The sequence below is a fragment of the Saimiri boliviensis genome, chromosome 4 (assembly GCF_048565385.1).
Source record: "Saimiri boliviensis isolate mSaiBol1 chromosome 4, mSaiBol1.pri, whole genome shotgun sequence".
NCBI classification, from domain to species: domain Eukaryota; kingdom Metazoa; phylum Chordata; class Mammalia; order Primates; family Cebidae; genus Saimiri; species Saimiri boliviensis.
Genome location: NC_133452.1, coordinates 18,586,161 through 18,604,363, shown reverse-complemented (window position 1 = coordinate 18,604,363; position 18,203 = coordinate 18,586,161). Strand labels below are relative to the sequence as shown.

The 18,203-nt window shown below is 39.3% G+C and overlaps 1 protein-coding gene across 3 annotated transcripts; it reads left to right on the top strand.

The window, feature by feature from the left end:
• The first annotated feature begins 53 nt into the window (after positions 1 to 53).
• On the top strand, positions 54 to 17,605 carry ARMT1 (acidic residue methyltransferase 1). Of its 3 annotated transcripts, none has more exons than XM_010331420.3 (5): positions 54 to 498; positions 2,771 to 2,876; positions 6,840 to 7,084; positions 11,948 to 12,113; positions 15,672 to 17,605. In XM_010331420.3, exons 1-5 carry the CDS (start codon positions 164 to 166, stop codon positions 16,437 to 16,439), a joined length of 1,620 nt encoding a protein of 539 aa, XP_010329722.1. In that variant the 5' UTR covers positions 54 to 163; the 3' UTR covers positions 16,440 to 17,605. The 3 variants fall into 3 exon arrangements, with proteins under 3 accessions (XP_010329722.1, XP_003943605.1, XP_074253374.1); XM_003943556.3 differs by having other exon boundaries at positions 57 to 204; positions 15,672 to 17,597; XM_074397273.1 differs by lacking the exons at positions 54 to 498; positions 2,771 to 2,876 and adding an exon at positions 5,983 to 6,001 and having other exon boundaries at positions 15,672 to 17,596.
• The last annotated feature ends 598 nt before the right edge of the window (positions 17,606 to 18,203 follow it).

The window sequence follows — 18,203 nt, the reverse complement described above, 5'->3', positions numbered from 1 at the left end:
TTTGCCGCTTGTACGGGAACTAAATAAAGTTTCTTTATTCAAAAGCACTTTTTTTTTTTTAAAGTCACTTCACCCCCATTCTGAGCGCCTCCTTCGCGGCGGTACCGCCTCTGTGCCTGTGGCGGTTGAACGCCGAGCTTTGCGGCCGGGATCGCGGATCGTGATGGCTGGCGTCCCGGCGTCTCTTTCGGGACGGGACGTGGGGTTCGTCTCACTTTTCTCCTCCAAACTTTTGCGGAAAGCCGGGCCTCGCCGGGAGCCTGTGGGGACTAAGCGGAGGGCGCCCGCTCCCCGGCGAGCTGCAGGGGATTCGGCTGTTCGAGTCCCGTCGCCGGGCGCGGCTTCCTGGGACGCCTTTGAGGGTTTCGCGGACTGCCTCGGAGGCGTAGGGAGGCGGCCCCGAGGAGGGAGTCCGCCCGTCGCGGCTGCTTGGAAGGATCAGGACAGGTTTCAGCTTCGCAGTCTGTCCCTGGCGGTTACCTTTTACTCATTCACTTGGTAAACGCCGCTTGGGCCCGTTAAAATTCTCCGTAAGCGTTGGGGATCTCAGAGCTATTAAGAAACGGGTTTCTTCCTGTTGACCAAATCATAATCTCACAGTAAGAAATGTCTGTAGTGTTTTGCTTTATCGTCGTCCCGCTGCAGATTCTTGGGTAAAGTTGTGGGTGACTGTGCAAATAACGTCTGTTTGCATAAATTGAATGGCCAAATTCATATTTGAAATTGGTGCGTACCTCAAAATATTGCAAAAGACGAGAACGCTTTGAAGAAAATAAACCTGGGTTGAGAAAGTAGGTTGAGGCCACCGAAGTGGCGCCCATGGTCCAAAATTGAAGCAGGCGCTCAGGTCTCAGGTCATGCAAGCATAGAGTGTGTCTCCTTCAATTTTGCGCCCTAGGACTGGCCAGAAACTTTACTCCAGAGGTGCAGGAAATATAGTAGTTAGAAAAACAGTAGTACTTTCCAATTAAAGTAAAATCTTAAAAAACGACTTACTGTATCTACTGCCTGGGAAAATTCAAGTGACAGCCGATTTAATGTGCCTGCCCACCCTCTAAAGGGTTAGTGATTAATTTTATTAATACTTTTTAAAAATTAAATTCTGATCAACGTAGTTATTATGCACATTAAAACCTAATGACTGTTTTGGGTGAGACTGAAAACACCTCAGAGTCGGAAAGTAAGTTCTATAGCTATCATTTGAGGAAACCTTTTAAGGAAGTGCTCAAGTTACAGCCTAATAATTTTTTTTTTTTTTTTGAGACGAGTCTCTCTCTCTCTCTCTCTCTCTCTCTCTGTCCCCAGGCTGGAGTGCAGTGGTGCAGTCTCGGCTTACTGCAACCTCTGCCTCCCAGGTTCAAGTGATTCTCCTGCCTCATCCTCCTGAGTAGCTGGGACTATAGGCCCGTGTCTCCACGCCCAGCTAGTTTTTGTATTTTTAGTAGAGACAGGGTTTCACCTTGTTAGCCAAGATAGTCATGATCTCCTGACCTTGTAATCTGCCTACCTCAGCCTTCCAAAGTGTTGGGATTACAGGTGTGAACCACCGCACCTGGCCACAACCTAATAATTTAACAACGGTCTCTTGTGATTGGAGATAAAAACGCTAGTCAACTAAGCTCTATGCTCCATGTTTAAAACTGCACAGAGTTTCACTACCAAATAAAGCTTGTTATTTTCTAACTTGAATCATATGTGTTTTCTTAAAATGATGTAAAATAATAATCTGTAAGTCTTGGTTTTGTATGTATAAAATCAAGACTATCTTTAATTTTTTAATGCAGGTTTAAATTTTTCTTCATCTCCCCCTTGCTTCATTCTTGGACATTTCTATAAAATTTCTAATTTTTTGACTGGGAGAGAGACAGGAGCATGCCTTCATTTGCTTAGGGGCAGAATAGGATGGAAGGAGTCTGTAGATAGAGAAGGCAGAGAAGGGGAAAACCTTTGAAAAATATTAAAATGTGAGTTAGAATATAGACAGAGAATCGAGGGAAACAGGCTTATAAGTGCCTTTAATTCTTTGTTGTTCAAGCACATTAGAGACTTTCAGGTAATTTTTAGATGCATTGCTCCATTCCTCTTTTTTTTTTTTTTTTTGGAGACAGTTTCGCTCTTCTTGCCCAGGCTGGAGTGCGGTGGCGTGATCTCAGCTCAAGGCAACCTCCACCACCCAGGTTCAAGTGATTCTCCTTCCTCAGCCTCCTGAGTAGTTGGGATTACATGCATGTGCCACGGCAGCTAATTTTGTGTAAAGACAGGGTTTCTCCATGTTGGTCAGGCTGGGCTTGAACTCCTGACCTCAGGTGATCCACCCACCTTGGTCTCCCAAAGTGCTGGGATTACAGGCGTGAGGCATCTTGCTTGGCCACTTATTCATCTTTCTAAGCAGGTGACTTAGTAGATAGTAACTGGGAACAAGAGCCTGTTTGTTTTCTGAGCCGAATCCATTCCCTATCCTATCACATTGCTAAAGGAGTTTCGGATTTAGGAAAATAAAAGGAACAGAGTAGGAAAGAAAAGAATGATTAAACAGACTCCATGGGAGAATCTGGGATGAGAGGCACCAAGACTGCTTTGCTTCCACCACATGCCAGATAAGTTTTTAGGTTTTCTTATGTCTTAATGTAGTAATCACACAATACTTGTCTACTTCTTAATAGTTGTATGAGCAGTTTAATATACATGAAGTGTTCCAGAAACTAAAAGATGGCCAGTCTTCTAGTATTGATGCTGTAAGTAATATATTGCATGTGACTCTTTTTTCTAGGTCATTTGCATATCTTACAGTTAAAGACAGAATACCACAGATTTTAACTAAGGTTATTGATACATTGCATCGACATAAAAGTGAATTTTTTGCGAAACATGGAGAGGTAAGAATTGTTTCAACTTTTTAAAAATTAATTTCTCAACAGAAATGTAATAAATAGTTATTGAAGGTACCAGTTTTCCTTTAAATGTAAAAATCAATAGGCGGGCCAAGTATTTATTTGGTTTTAATGTAATATGTTAAAATGAAGATAGAACAGCCAATCTGCAATTTAGAAAATAATTATATTCCAACAATTCTTTAAGTTATTTAGACCTCAGAATATATTTTCTAATATATGCAATGTTATAAATGGTGACTAGTCTCCTCTGGGCATGGTGGCTCATGCCTGTAATCCTAGTACTTTGGGAGGCCAAGGCAGGCAGATCACCTGAGGTTGGGAGTTCAAGACCAGCCTGACCAATGTGAAGAAACCCAGTCTCTACTAAAAATACAAAATTAACCAGGCATGGTGGCTCACACCTGTAATCCCAGCTACTCAGGAAGCTGAAGCTGGAGAATTGCTTGAACCCGGGAAGTGGAAGTTGTGGTGAGCCGAGATTGCACCATTGTACTCCAGCCTGGGCAACAAGAATGAAACTCCATCTCAATAAATAAATAAAATAATAATAATTGGTGAGTAGACAACAGACTTGCAATTGACTTGGTCACGTGACTAAGCAATTGAGTTGCTCAGAAAAGCTTTTTAGATTTCAAATTTAATTTGAGCTGCAGTATTTATATTACTAACTTGAAATCTTGAGTCCTGGAAGCTCAAACTGGTATGCAAAGGTCAGTGATATAAATTGTAATTGATTGACACATTGCACTGATTAAAGTTGGGACTCATTAGAATTCAGTGCAGAATATGACTTTAGAAATCACTTTGTCCATTCAGTTAATGAATGAGGAAAACTCTGAATAACTACATTATGTTAGAGACAGGTCTTTAAACTTGTAGGTTCAGTAATCTTTCTCTTACACAATAGGGTGTAAAAGAGCATCCATACACCAGTACATTTTTTTTTTAAAGTTGAAAATAAATATTTAGGGAAATGGTTGGTGGTCTTTTCTCCTTGGCCCAGTTGAAATGGAGCAAGACAACGCATAGGTAGTTTGAGTGTAATGTTCTATTGCTTTCAACTTCTTTTATATTGGCTTCTTTGAAACTAATCTTGGCATAACAGAGGGATCACCTATTCCTTATTGCTGAAATCCAGCTTGATTTAGACACTGATAGTTCTATTGATGAATGGTTTTAATGTTCATCACATAAACATAATTTTGATTAATGACAAACCTTTATCACACAAGTATAATTTAGCCAAATTTGTATAGTTCACTTGAGTAATTGGTCATATATGTAAGCAAATTACCATAATACTTTTATTTTAGTTGTTGTTTGGTTTTTTTTGAGACAGGGTCTTGTTCTGTCTACCAGGCTAGAGTGCAGTGGTGCAATCAGAGTTCACTGCAGCCTCAAACTCCTAGATTCCTGGAATTGTCCCATCTAAGCATCCTAAAGTGCTGGTATTACAGGTGTGAGCCACTGTGCCTGGCTGAGACCTCGATCACATCGGGGTCACCACCTGAGACGTTGATCACCTCCTGTAGAGGTGTGTCCTGCAGACCCTGACTCAATGACTGGATGAATAAATGCACTCACACACACTAGAATACAGTGAATCTGAGTGGGGTAGGGATGGTTGTCAGCTGCTTTCACAGGGCAATGGCAGCTAACTGACCACTATTCCCTGTCCTCCTTGCTTTTATTCAGTATAGATTTGATAACAGAGGTTCTAAGTGAACACCCTTGTGGATAATTAACATGGTTAAAAGAGTGGTTTTACAAATGATAAAAGATCTTGGTTCCAGGGCCCAGAATAAGCACTATTAGTGGGTGATTGTCCTTCCACCACCCCCTGAGAGGACCATCAGCACCAAATTTACATGAGTAAACAGAGTAGAGACAAAGAAATGTGGAGTAAACAGACTTAACCGGGGAAGCTTTATTATCCTAATCTTACCCTATGACTTAAAATTCTAATGTAATGAACTGGTTGCTTTCAACCCATCCCATTAAAACCTTTTGGCCTTCCAAAAGGTTTGAGACTATGATCTTCTAACTTTCCCTAATATTTTGCCAGACACCTTGAGTGAATCCCAATACCTGGCCACATAATGCTTTTGTAATTTCAGTTTTTTCTACCAGAGTTATCTAGAATGTAGTAATTAATGAAGTCTTCGTATATAGCTGTTTGGCCTGTATGCCCATAATAACTCGTGACTGTACTGGGTAAGAGTGAGAAGGCAGAGTTTATTTTCCTCCCGGTCCTACCCCATTTCACACTCTACTGGGCACAGAGCAAGATGTAAATAAAATGTTGATATAGGTGAAGTCTGCTTTTGGAAGCCTTTCTGTCTCCTTTTTCATGCCTCTCTTTTGCCTATGGCCACTCTCCTTGGGCCTCATGTGTTCTCCTAGCTCTGTAAGCCCCCACCTGTCACAGGACCAGGCTTGTCTCCAAAGGAGCCATGCTACACAATTTTCTCTCTTCCCACATCTCAGTGGTCAAACGTCCATCCCCTTAGACTACCTGGTTTGGCAGATGTGTGTCTCTTGGAGAAAGGGCCAGGCTTTATTCATCTTTCTCTGGCCCTGAGGTTAGTGTCAGGCACATACAGGGTTCAGTAAATGTTTGCAATCAATTCAAGTAAGTGAACAAACTGGCAGTGACGTAACTCTTAATTAGCTGTTGTAGGTATATGCTTCTGTAAAAGGGTGCTGGGTGCCTGAAACCCTCTAAAATCTCAGAATTTATACTAAAATAGTTGAAGTTTAAGACTTTAGGGTAGAAATTTGGAGGAGGGGGAGTTCCTCTCAAAAAACTCAGCCACAATTTCTTTTCTTCTATTTCTGAACCTGCAGAATCTCTAAAGCCTCAATCTTTTGTTCTAGCAGCAAAATAAATTCTACTTGGAACAAAAGAAAGATTGGAGAGATGTTTATGTTGAGAAAATTATAGGTCTGAAAGTAGGGACTGCATATCAACATGATAAAAGTGATTTTATAAAAATACTCAGGCTTGATGTTTATTTCCTACATTTTATTATATACATGTTTTTTAGGCTTACATTTTCTTTTTTTTTTTTTAATCAGGCAGGAATCTTGCTGTTGTGAAACCAGAGGTACCAAGTCATTTTCACTTCATTCTGATCCCATTACCTTTGCCCCAACTCCGATTGCCTGTTATGTGAGATAATATTTAGCACCTTGTTAGCATATCTCTCACCTAGCCAGAACTCGGTGGAAAACAAGTCAAAAAAATATTTGAGCTGCCAAAAGAAACCCAGGAAGGCCACAATTCCTTTTCTAGTGTCAATGGTGAAAGAAGAATACATATGGAAGTATGAAAGACGTGGAAAATCTGGTGGGGGTTCCCTTCCCTCTGTGGTAACAGTCATCCCACTGAAGATACAGAAAGGCCAGAACTTAGATAGATAAGGCATGATTATATTGATATGAGATCTGTGTGTGTTTGTTGATTTTCAGTTTAAGAGTTCTTGGCGGGGCGTGTTGGCTCATGCCTGTAATCCCAGCACTTTGAGAGGCCGAGGTGGGCAGATCACAAGGTCAGGAGTTCAAGACCAGCCTGGCCAACATGGTAAAACCCCGTCTCTACTAAAAATATAAAAAATGAGCCAGGCCTGGTTGTAGGTACCTGTAATCCCAGCTGCTTGGGAGGCTGGGGCAGAAGAATTGCGTGAACTTAGGAGATAGAGGTTGCTGTGAACCGAGATCATGCCACTGCACTCCAGCCTGGGAGACTGAGTGAGATGCCATCTCAAAAAAAAAAAAAAAGTTCTAAATGTAATGTTTAAGGATATAAAATCTACTTTTGAACATTTTTCTTTCCTTCTTAAGTTTAGGTCTGTAAAAATATGTTACCCTAGAGGAATGATACATACACACACAGAGACACAGACACATACAGACACATAATTTATTTTTCTTGTATTTTTGCAGGAAGGCGTGGAAGCTGAAAAAAAAGCTATCTCTCTCCTTTCAAAATTACGAAATGAATTACAAACAGATAAACCAATTATCCCCTTGGTTGAGAAATTCGTTGATACTGATATATGGAATCAGTACCTAGAATATCAACAGAGTCTTATAAATGAAAGTGATGGAAAATCAAGATGGTTCTACTCACCATGGTTGTTTGTAGAATGTTACATGTATCGTAGAATTCATGAAGCAATTATCCAGAGGTACGTATGTAATCGTCAACTAGCAAATGTTTAATTTATGCTGTTTCTGAAATTGTAAAAGGATAAATTTAAAAATAAATGCTGTGCCCTGAGGTTCATGCCTGTAATCCCAGCACTTTGGGAGACTAAGGTGGGCAGATCGCTTGAGGTCAGGAGTTAAAGACCAGCCTGGCCAACATAATGAAACCCTGTCTCTACTAAAAATAAAAAAAATTAGCTGGGCATGGTGGCCCGGGCCCGTAATCTCAGCTACTCGGTAGGCTGAGGCAGAAGAATTGCTTGAACCTGGGAGGCAGAAGTTGCAGTGTGCCAAGATTGCACCACTGCACTCCAGCCTGGGTGACAGAGTGAAACTCTGTCTCCATAAAATAAATAAAGTATGAATTAATTAAAGATTTTAATAAAGACTTCTAGAATAAAGTTTTGCTTATTGTGCAAAAAATGTTAATTTGAAATATGTTATAGATATAAATCAGGATGGGACAAAGTAAGCATGTGTTTTGTTTATTAAAATAGCTAATAAACATGTTACAATTTATTTGATTTAAGGAGTCATCATGAGAACAGTGAATCATGCTATTGTGTTACACAGTCTTCATCTTTCATCATTTTTTTAAAAAGACTAGATTAGAAAAAGATTTTAAAAGTACACATGTTTCAGAGTAACTTTTTATAGGCTTGTTTATACATTTAATTTTTCCTAGGAAAAATCATAGAGAACTGGTTTTTAGGCCAGGCGTGGTGGCTCACGCCTGTAATCCCAACACCTTGGAAGGCTAAGGCAGGTGGATTACTTGAACTTTTAAATCCATTCATTAGCTTTTTTTTGGTTTTAATCTTACACACACACACACACACACACACACACACACACACACAGTCTTGCTCTTTCACCCAGGCTGGAGTGCAGTGGCACAGTCTCGGCTCACTACAACCTCTGCCCTCGGGTTCAAGCACTTCTGCCTCAGCCTCCCTAGTGGCTGGTATTACAGGCACCTGCCACCATGCCCGGCTAATTTTTTAAAAATTGTTTTTAGTAGAGATGGAGTTTCTTTATGTTGGCCAGGCTAGTCTTGAACTCCTGACCTCAGGTAATCCACCCTTCTTGGCCTCCCAAAGTGCTGGGATTACAGGCATGATGCACCACGCCTGGCCTTTATAATTTTTTACATCACAGTTTGTTTTTGCTGATAGGTAGGTATTGGAACTTCAGATCTAAAAGCAAAATGGGTGGTGAAACCCTGTCTCTAACTAAAAATACAAAAATTAGCCAGGGATGCTGGTGGGCACCTGTAATCTCAGCTGCTTGTGAGGCTGAGGCAGGAGAATCACTTAAACCCAGGAGGCGGAGATTGCAGTGAGCTGAGAGTGTGCCATTGTACTCCAGCCTGAGCGACCAGAGTGAAACTCTGACTCAAAAAAAAAAAAAAAAAAAAAAATTGGAAGAACCCCACATATTTTTAGATTATTATGTTGCAATAAATACAGATTGCTTAATTTATCTGGGGTGGGGCCTGGGTATCAGTTTTTCTTTTGGCAGCTCAGGGAGTGATGATATCCACTGGTTCAGCAAACAGTTTGCTGAACTGGGATAGAGGAAAAAAATGCAGCTTTAAGTTCCAGAAACTAGAATGTTACACAGTCACAGATGTAGAACTCTTCCCAGAGCGATTTCTGTGGCAGATAAAGAACCGTCTGTACAATGGAGCTAGCACGGAAGTAGTTCTTAAATGTCTATTTTTTCAGGTTCTTGTACAGGGGTTCCTATCCTAGGTCAGTGGAACTCCAAACTGACCAACTTTTATGGCAGACATGTTTATGTTGATTTACCATTTTATACTGAAACATGCTTCGATAGTCTGCCAGTCTAAATTAAGATTCAGAGTTTTAGCCGTATGTGAAATTTAAACATATTAAGTAAATATACTTCAGATATTGAAAGATGAAAGTACAGAGGAAATACTAGGTTTAAAAAATTTTTAATAAAGTATAATATACATATAGAAAAATGCACATATGTGTTCAAGAATATACTTGTGTACCCAGTGCCTAGATCAATAGGCAGAACACCACTGGGCACGGTGGCTCACGCCTGTAATTCAACCACTTTGGGAAGCCGAGGTGGGCAGATCACCTGAGGTTGGGAAGTCCAGACCAGCCTGACCAATGTGGAGAAACCCTGTCTCTACTAAAAGTACAAAGTTAGCCAGGCATGGCAGCACATACCTATAATCCCAGCTACTCAGGAGGCTGAGGCAGGAGAATCGCTTGAACCTGGGAGGCGGAGGTTAGAGTGAGCCAAGATCGAGCCACTGCCCTCCAGCCTGGCAACAAGAGGGAAACTCCATCTCAAAACAAAACAAAGCAAAACAAAACAAAAACAAAAACAGGCAGAACCTTACAGTGCCTGGAATTCCACTTTGAGTTCCTTTCTAGTCGCCGCCGCCATCATTACCTTTCAAGGATAATCGTTATCCTGACCTATGTTAGTTTTGCCTGTTTTTCAACTTTACTGAAATGAAATGATACAGTATATAGTTTTGTTTCTGGCTTCTTTTACTCATTTTTATGTTTGTGAGACTCATCCATATGTTACAATATAATTATAGATCATTCTCATTGCTTTATAATATTATGTTATATGAACATACAACAATCTGTTTACTTCATTGTGATGGATATTTGAGTAGTTTTCAGTTTGGAGTTATTACGAAGAATGCTGCTATAAACATTCTAACACTCTTTTGGTAAACATACGTGTGAATACATCTGTTGGGTATATCCCTAGAAGTGAATCACTGGGTCACAGTATGTGTACATACACAGCTTTAGTAGATTCTAAAATAGCAAACATTCTAAAATGAGAATTTATGTATAGTTAATGTACGTTTACTCTCTTAAATGCAAGAAATAAGGCTCATTCTTAATATGAGGTGTGACTTTAAGCTAATGATTTGTTAGTAAGACATCAGAACATGTTTTATTAGAACTTTTTGTAAAGGGCCAGGTAATAAATCCTTTAGGCATGGAGGCCATGTGATCTCTGTTGCAGCTGCTGAACTCTGCAATTGCAGTGTGAAAGCAGCCTTAAATAATATGTATGAAGGAGCATGGCTGTGTTCTAAAGAAACTTTATTTAATGGACACTGAAATTTGAATTTCATGTGTCACATAATACTACTTTTCTTTCACTTTGTTTTCAGCCATTCAAAAATATAAAAACCATTCTTGGCATGTGAGTCAGACAAAACAGGTGGTGGCCAGATTGGGTCTGTGCATCCGAATGATTTTTATCCTTTTAAGTCACCTTGAGAGACTGATTTCAGCAGTGCTACCATTGCTAAAAACATCTTTGAATTATATGGAACTTCTTTCAGAGCCAGTTTACGTGCTTCAGAAAGAAAATTAGTCTTACTGTTTTTTTAGTTACTTGTTTTTGATTAAAAAAAGTTTTTATTCAATTTGATCACACATCTCATTCTACTAAAATCACTCCGAGAGACTTTTGGCTGTTTCCAAAAATAAAGTGACTCTGAAAGATAAAGATATGTGATCACTGACAGGAGGTTTAATGATGTGCCACAGGTTCTGAAGAAAATTCCAAAAGAGGAATTCCAAAAGTGCTCTGAGCAGTGGCAATGCCCTTGGAATAAGGGTGTAGCTTCCTAAGGTTACTGACTGGCCGGAAGGAGGCAGCCATCATTCAGATGTTAGAATACTGGTATGTTATTAAAAAAAAAAATCAAATCAGTCCCATTACATCAGTCTTAGATTGTTTTTGCCCTACCATGAATGGCCCATGGAAAAAGTAGCTAATTTAGAAGACCCAATACTCTGAATGTCTTTTATATTCAATTCTGTAAAGATTATTATATTAGTACTTATGTTTTCTTAGTTGTGATTTTCTTAGACCAATATAATATGATTTAATCTCTTATTAGAAAACATGAAGGTGTAGCCATGGCCCATATATCGCCTTTGGTAAAGTTGCCCCAAAATACCTAAATATTAGTGATCAAAAATTATCATTCTTTTTTTTTTTTTTTTTTTTTTTTTTTTTTTTTGAGACGGAGTTTCGCTCTTGTTACCCAGGCTGGAGTGCAATGGCGCGATCTCGGCTCACCGCAACCTCCGCCTCCTGGGCTCAGGCAATTCTCCTGCCTCAGCCTCCTAAGTAGCTGGGATTACAGGCACACGCCACCATGCCCAGCTAATTTTTTGCACCTTTAGTAGAGACGGGGTTTCACCATGTTGACCAGGATGGTCTCGATCTCTCGACCTCGTGATCCACCCGCCTCGGCCTCCCAAAGTGCTGGGATTACAGGCTTGAGCCACCGCGCCCGGCCAAAAATTATCATTCTTTTAAAACTTACAATAGTATTAAGTCTGATTTGTCTAAGTACTCGTATTTCTATCATACTCTGTGTTTGATTCTGTTAATAATAGCTGCATTGTATACATATATTATGTTCATATTCATAAATTTGTTGCTAGAACTTTGCCACATTACTAGAACTTAAAAAAAATGCTGAACTAAAGCAATTGTCTTGAAATTTGTCTTTCTTCTCCTTTTGTCTGGAATCCCTGCTGGTTAAATAATTATGAGCATAGTCACTATTATTATTTAATATTTGCAGAAAAACAGTTGATTTCGTGGGAACTTCGACAATTAAAATGAGTTTGAGAGATTTTTGTGTAATTGATTATTTAGTATTAAGTTTTTCTAGTCAATTAGATAAATGTTATGTCTAGTTTCTATTAGCACTAATTGTTGAGACTGTATGGTGCTATTTTCTTTCAAGAACTGCAGGTATCCAGATGCGCATACTAAAATGTTTCACTTTTGTTTTTCTCCTACTTTAGTCCACCAATCAATTACTTTGATGTATTTAAAGAATCAAAAGAGCAAAATTTCTATGAGTCTCAGGAATCTATCATTGCTCTATGTACCCACCTGCAACAATTGATAACAACTATTGAAGACCTAGATGAAAATCAGCTGAAAGATGAGTTTTTTAAACTTCTGCAGGTAAATGTGATCATTAATCTTCTCAGTGTATTTTATTTAAACAGAAAATAAACTGCTTTACAGTTAACAACAAAACATACAGATATTTCTCTTTGCTATAATTGATCATTTTTTATCTAATATAATGGTGTTAAGAGATGAAAATCCATTTAATTTCTAGAAATGGGTTTGAAATCTTTTCTGCTCTGACTGGCCATGATCTTAGTTACAAAGAAGTTAGCTGACTTCCTAGCTTCTTTCATACTTGAGAATACTTCATAGTAATTTGCTCAGCTTTCGTCGTGCTTGAAAGAATACTTGATAGTAATTTGGTCTCCCAACTGACTTGGCTTTGTGTTGGCTCTGTGGCTAATTTGTGTTTGGACCTGAGGCCTGTCACTTAATTTCTCTGGGCCTCAGCTTCCTCCTCTGTTAAATGCGGAGGATAATGTATACTTTGTGATCTGATGTGAGAATTCCACTAGATTCTTGCATGAGAAGTGCTGAGCACAGAGCCTGGGCTACAGCCTGCTGTTATCATCAGTGGGTGATCATACTCGGGTAGTCAGTTGGCCCATTAATACAGTTTCATTACGTTTCTTCGTTTATCTTAGTATTAAGTTCCATTTTTAATTCATGCAAACATCCTGAAACTTACAACACATTATTAGAATTAGAACTATTAGGAAACATGTAGTACATAGCCATATCCTTAGCTCTCATATTTTCCAGAAAAAGGAAGACTTTCAAAAAGAAATGTTTGAAAGTACTATGAAGAGGAAATAAAGCAGGAAACGGACATCGGGAATGTTGGGGAAGGGGATCAGGGCTGCCAGGGAAGGGGCTGTGGAGGCTGAGGCCGCAGACCTGAAGTGGGGAAGGAGTAAGTCAGGTGCATGTCGGCGGTACATAGGGAGGTGGGAAAATCGCAGGGAACCCTGTAGTTGCTGAGAGGGAGGAGGGTGGAAGGGACACAGAGTGGCTTGTATTAAATAAATTTTTACTAAAATCCAAAGGGGGTTTCGAGCAGAGAGGTAATGCTATTTAACTATTTCAAGGAATGTTTCTGAGAATAGACTGCCAGGGGCAAGGGCGGAAATGGGGAAAATGTGTGAAAATAACTTGGGGAGGTAGGTTGGGGCCAAGTTAGTGGCATAAGAGGTAGTGACATCCCCAGAGCCTGAGTGTTTTTTGAACATAGAAGCTACAGAACTTGCTGACAGATTCTAGGTGGCAACAATGCCCTATTGAGACTTCAAGGGCAAGCAAAGTCACAAAAAAGGCATATTTTTAGTTCAGAATAAAAATTGTCAGAACTTTTTTTTTTTTTTTAGGCCGGAGTACAATGGCGTCATCTCAGCTCACTGCAGCCTCTATCTCCTGGGTTCAAGCGATTCCCCTGCCTCAGCCTCCTCTTGGTGTCCACAGTGAGCCACAGGTTAACGTCTCAAGGGAAGCTTGAAGACATTCTAGTTTGCAGAGAATGTTGATCTGTTTTCAAAAGTCAGAGCACTCTCCCACTGTCCACACGCACATTTCTGAGGGTACTGTGTCAGATGCCATTCTGGGTGCTGGGCATGTAGTGGTAAACAAAACAAAACAAAACAGGCTGATCCTACCTGTCAAGACTTGGAATCTTGAGGGAATATAGACAGTCACATAGTTGCACAAAGAACTGTCATGAAGCCGGAAGACAGGGTGAAGGGGAAGTGCAGGAGGCTAGCACGGAACCTGCTCTCAGTCGCTGAAGGCCATTGTGGCCACCACTGTATGTATTTCTTCAGCGAACTCTAGAACAGGGTGACCTTGGATACGTCAGTTATTATTTAAGCCTTATTAAAAAAAAATTTATTCATTTATCTCTTTTTAAAATAATACTATTCAGCCAGGCATGGTCGCTCACGCCTATAATCCCAGCACTTTGGAAGGCTCAGGCGGGCAGATCACTTGAGGTCAGGAGTTTGAGACTAGTCTGTCCAACATGGCAAAACCCTGTCTCTACTAAAAATACAAAAATTAGCTGGTCGTGGTGGCATATGCTTGTAATCCCAGCTACTCTGGAGGCTGAGGCAGGAGAATTGCTTGAACCTGGATGGCAGAGGTTGCTGTGAGCCAAGATCATGCCACCACACTCCAGCCTGGGTGACAGAGGGAGACTGTATCTCAAAAAAAAAAATAAAAAAAAAACAAAAACTTATTGGTTGGAACATGCATTCTCCTTATTTTAAATCACACATGAGGGCCTGACAAGGTGGCTCATGCTTATAATCTCAGCATTTTGGGAGGCCATAGCAGGAGGATTGCTTGAGGCCAGGAGATGGAAATCAGCTTGGTCAACACGGTGAGACCCCCCCATCTTTATTTAAAAAAAAAAAAAATCACAGATGAGAGTAGAGTCTGTTTTGGCTAGTGTATATTGAGTACTTCTATATGCAAAGTATTTGGTACATTATTTACATGCATTATATCAATTCGAATAATTCTGTGAGGTAAGTAGTAGTATCTCATTTTTCAGTTGCAGGTCTTGAGCCTGAGAGATCTCAAGTAATTTTTCAGTGATCACAAATTGAAGATGCTGGATTTGAACCTAGGTCTGTCTGACTGCAGAGCCTGCAGTCTTAAACGTTTAATTTTATGGCTTAAAAAAATAGGCCTACAGCTGGGCATAGTGGTTCACACCTATAATCCCAGCACTTTGGGACGCCAAGGTGGGTGTATCACAAGTTCAGGAGTTTAGGACCAGTCTGGCCAAGAAGGTGAAACCCCATCTCTATTAAAAATACAAAAATTAGCTGGGCCTGGTAGTAGGCACCTGTAATCCCAGCTACTCGGGAGGCTGAGGCAGAGAATTGCTTGAACCTGTCAGGCAGAGGTTGCAGTGAGCCGAGATCACACCACTGTACTCCAGGCTCGGCAACAGAGTGAGACTGGTCTCAAAAGAAAAAAAAAAAAAAAAAGCCTACATACTATTTTCTGCAAAATATAATTGAGTATTACTTCAGTTTAAAGCTGAATAAGACAATTGATTACAATGGGTGTTTAGTTAACATGACCTTGTTTAAAGAGTAGCATCTTTAGATATTACCTTATACAGTTTTTAAAATTTTACAAATGAGAGAACTAAATCCCAGAGAGAGATCATGTCCTAAGGTTACGCAGTTGGCAAAAGAAACTGGACAGTTCTGCAGGGACCAGAAGGAAAAAATAAACTTTTATTTTTTCTCTTGACCCGATTATGTAGTCAGCTTTGAGCCTCTCTTCACAGGATCTGATGATGTTCTAATATCTGCAAGCTGCAAAAACTTTTATTCTGAATAAACAATGAGAGTGTTAAAATAATTAAAACCCGTTTTTTAAAGTTCATTATATACTGATGGCTTAAAAATTTTAGTTTTATCTTGTTAATCAGCATCACGTGAAACAAAGTCTATGCATTGTTAGAGAAAGTATAGATTTGATGGGCATTTAAAGAGTTCTGTAGATATTTATTATTTTTTTTAGCAATACCCCCCTCACACATAATAAAATTTTTTGGCTATTCAGAAGAAGGGTGAATATTTTGTACTTTTTCTTTTTCAGATTTCGCTGTGGGGAAATAAGTGTGATCTGTCTCTCTCAGGTGGAGAAAGTCATTCTCAGAAGACTGATGTAGTCAATTCATTGGAAGACCTAAAACCTTTCATTTTAGTGAATGATGTGGAACATCTTTGGTCATTGCTTACGAATTGCAAGAAAACAAGAGAAAAACCTTCTGTTATTAGTGTGTATATTGTTCTCGATAATTCTGGGTTTGAGCTTGTTACAGATTTAATATTAGCCAACTTCTTGTTATCCTCTAAACTGGCTACTGAGGTTCATTTTTATGGAAAAATGATTCCATGGTTTGTTTCTGATACGACTATACATGATTTTAATTGGTTAATTGAACAGGTAAAACATGCTAATCATAAGTGGATGTCCAAGTGTGGGGCTGACTGGGAAGACTATATTAAAATGGGTAAATGGGTTTACCACGATCATATATTTTGGACTCTGCCTCATGAGTACTGTGCAATGCCTCAGGTTGCTCCCGACTTATATGCTGAACTACAGAAGGCACATTTAATTTTATTCAAGGGCGATTTGAATTACAGAAAGTTGACAGGTGACAGAAAATGGGAGTTTTCTGTTCCATTTCATCAGGCTCTGAATGGCTTCCATCCCGCACCCCTCTGTGCCATAAGAACATTAAAAGCTGAAATTCAGGTTGGTCTGCAACCTGGGCAAGGGGAGCAGCTGATGGCCTCTGAGCCCAGCTGGTGGACCACTGGGAAATATGGAATATTTCAGTACGATGGTCCCCTTTGACTTGATTTAGGAGCTCTCAGTTGTGTAGAAAGATCTGCCAAATACGCAATCTCAGTTGTGTATTTGTCAGATCTTTTCATCCCCAGAAAAGGAGCGTGTGAATTCAGTCGCTTGGCAGCTCTGATGTGCTCTGGGAAGCTTAGCTTCTTGGTGCCCATCTACCTACACTGGATGGTTTTTGTTTTGAACATTGTGCCCCACCACACTGTTATGGGGATAGATGGGTTAAGCTAGTTACAGATATTTACGTTTATATTGGAATTTGAGCAACTTTTTTTGGGGTTAAATGCATAATTTCAAGTGCTTTTAATTAACTTATTTTTAATTGGCTAGAAAGCAAAAAATAAGTTGTGCTTTTAGTTAGTTAACCCTATTCTTTTCTTAAATAATACACTACATGCTATTTAATATTCCAGGAAGCATGGCATTTTATTTTGACTTTGGGCTCGTGAAACAATGGCTCTGTGAAAATGCACATCTTAATGACTTTGTAAAGAGAGGCATTTCTTACAACTGTGATGTTTGCACACATAAAAGTTACCTCATAAGTTGATTCTTTTATTCTTGAATATTATTTCATTTCAATAGCTTGTTTCATTTGCACGCCTTTGTATTTTGATTGACCTGTAGAATCGATGTTAGAAAACTCAAAATTGAATGCAGTGAAACAAATAGTATTTGAAGAACTACAGTGTCTTTTATATTCTATTTATGATATCCATAATCAAATCAGATTATTTTATCACATAAGTGTTTGAAATAGATTTTTAGTTTGCAGTTTTAGGAAAATGCTATAGATAGAAAAGGTTCTTTTCTTATGCATTGAATTTGGAGTATATACCAACAATGAATGAATTTATTTTTTTATATTCTTGCACATTTTATTGGTCATTGTCACAGATATTAAATACTAAAAATTTCACATCAGTTTGTTTTGAAACTGAAATTGGGAATAAATCTGGAAATGTTTTGTTGCACTAAAATAATAAAATGAATTATATTAAAAATCTCATTGGTTTTATTTTCCAGCGGTGAAAAGTCAAGAAAGGAAGATTTAAAAAGAGATTTATATAATAAGAAACTCATAATGTGTATTATAGCTGTTACCAAAAGCAGTTATTAAATAATATCGTTTATAAATGAGGTTAATTAGTCTGTGCTCTTGCTAAGTATTAAAATTTTTTTTTTGCAAAACCTTTATATAAAGCTGTACATTTATATACATGTGTGTTTATCCACATGTGTGCCTGATTTATTTATTTAGGTATTTATTTATTTAGAGACAGAATCTTGCTTTGTCACCCATGCTGGAGTGCAGTGGTGCGATCTTGGCTCACTGCAACCTCCGCCTCTCAGGTTCAAGTGATTCTTCTGCCTCAGCTTCCCAAGTATCTGGGACTACAGGCACGTGCCACCATGCCCAACTAATTTTTTTTTTTTTGCATTTTTACTAGAGACAGGATTTCACTGTATTGGCCAGGCTGGTCTCAGACTCCTGACCTTGTGATCTGCCTGCCTTAGCCTCCCAAAGTGCTGGGATTATAGGCATGAGCCACTGCACCCGCTCTCACGTGCCTGTTTTTAAAGAGTATGTTTGTAAAATGCTTCTGTATTAGGATTATGCATAGGCATTTGGTAATTTAGAGCACAGTTGTATATTTAGGTTGACTTCACAGCCGCTGTGTGAGCTCCAGCACTGGAAGAAGTTCAGCACCCACCTTCTCCCATGAGAAAGAGCAAGGAAGCAAACTCGTGCAAGAAAGG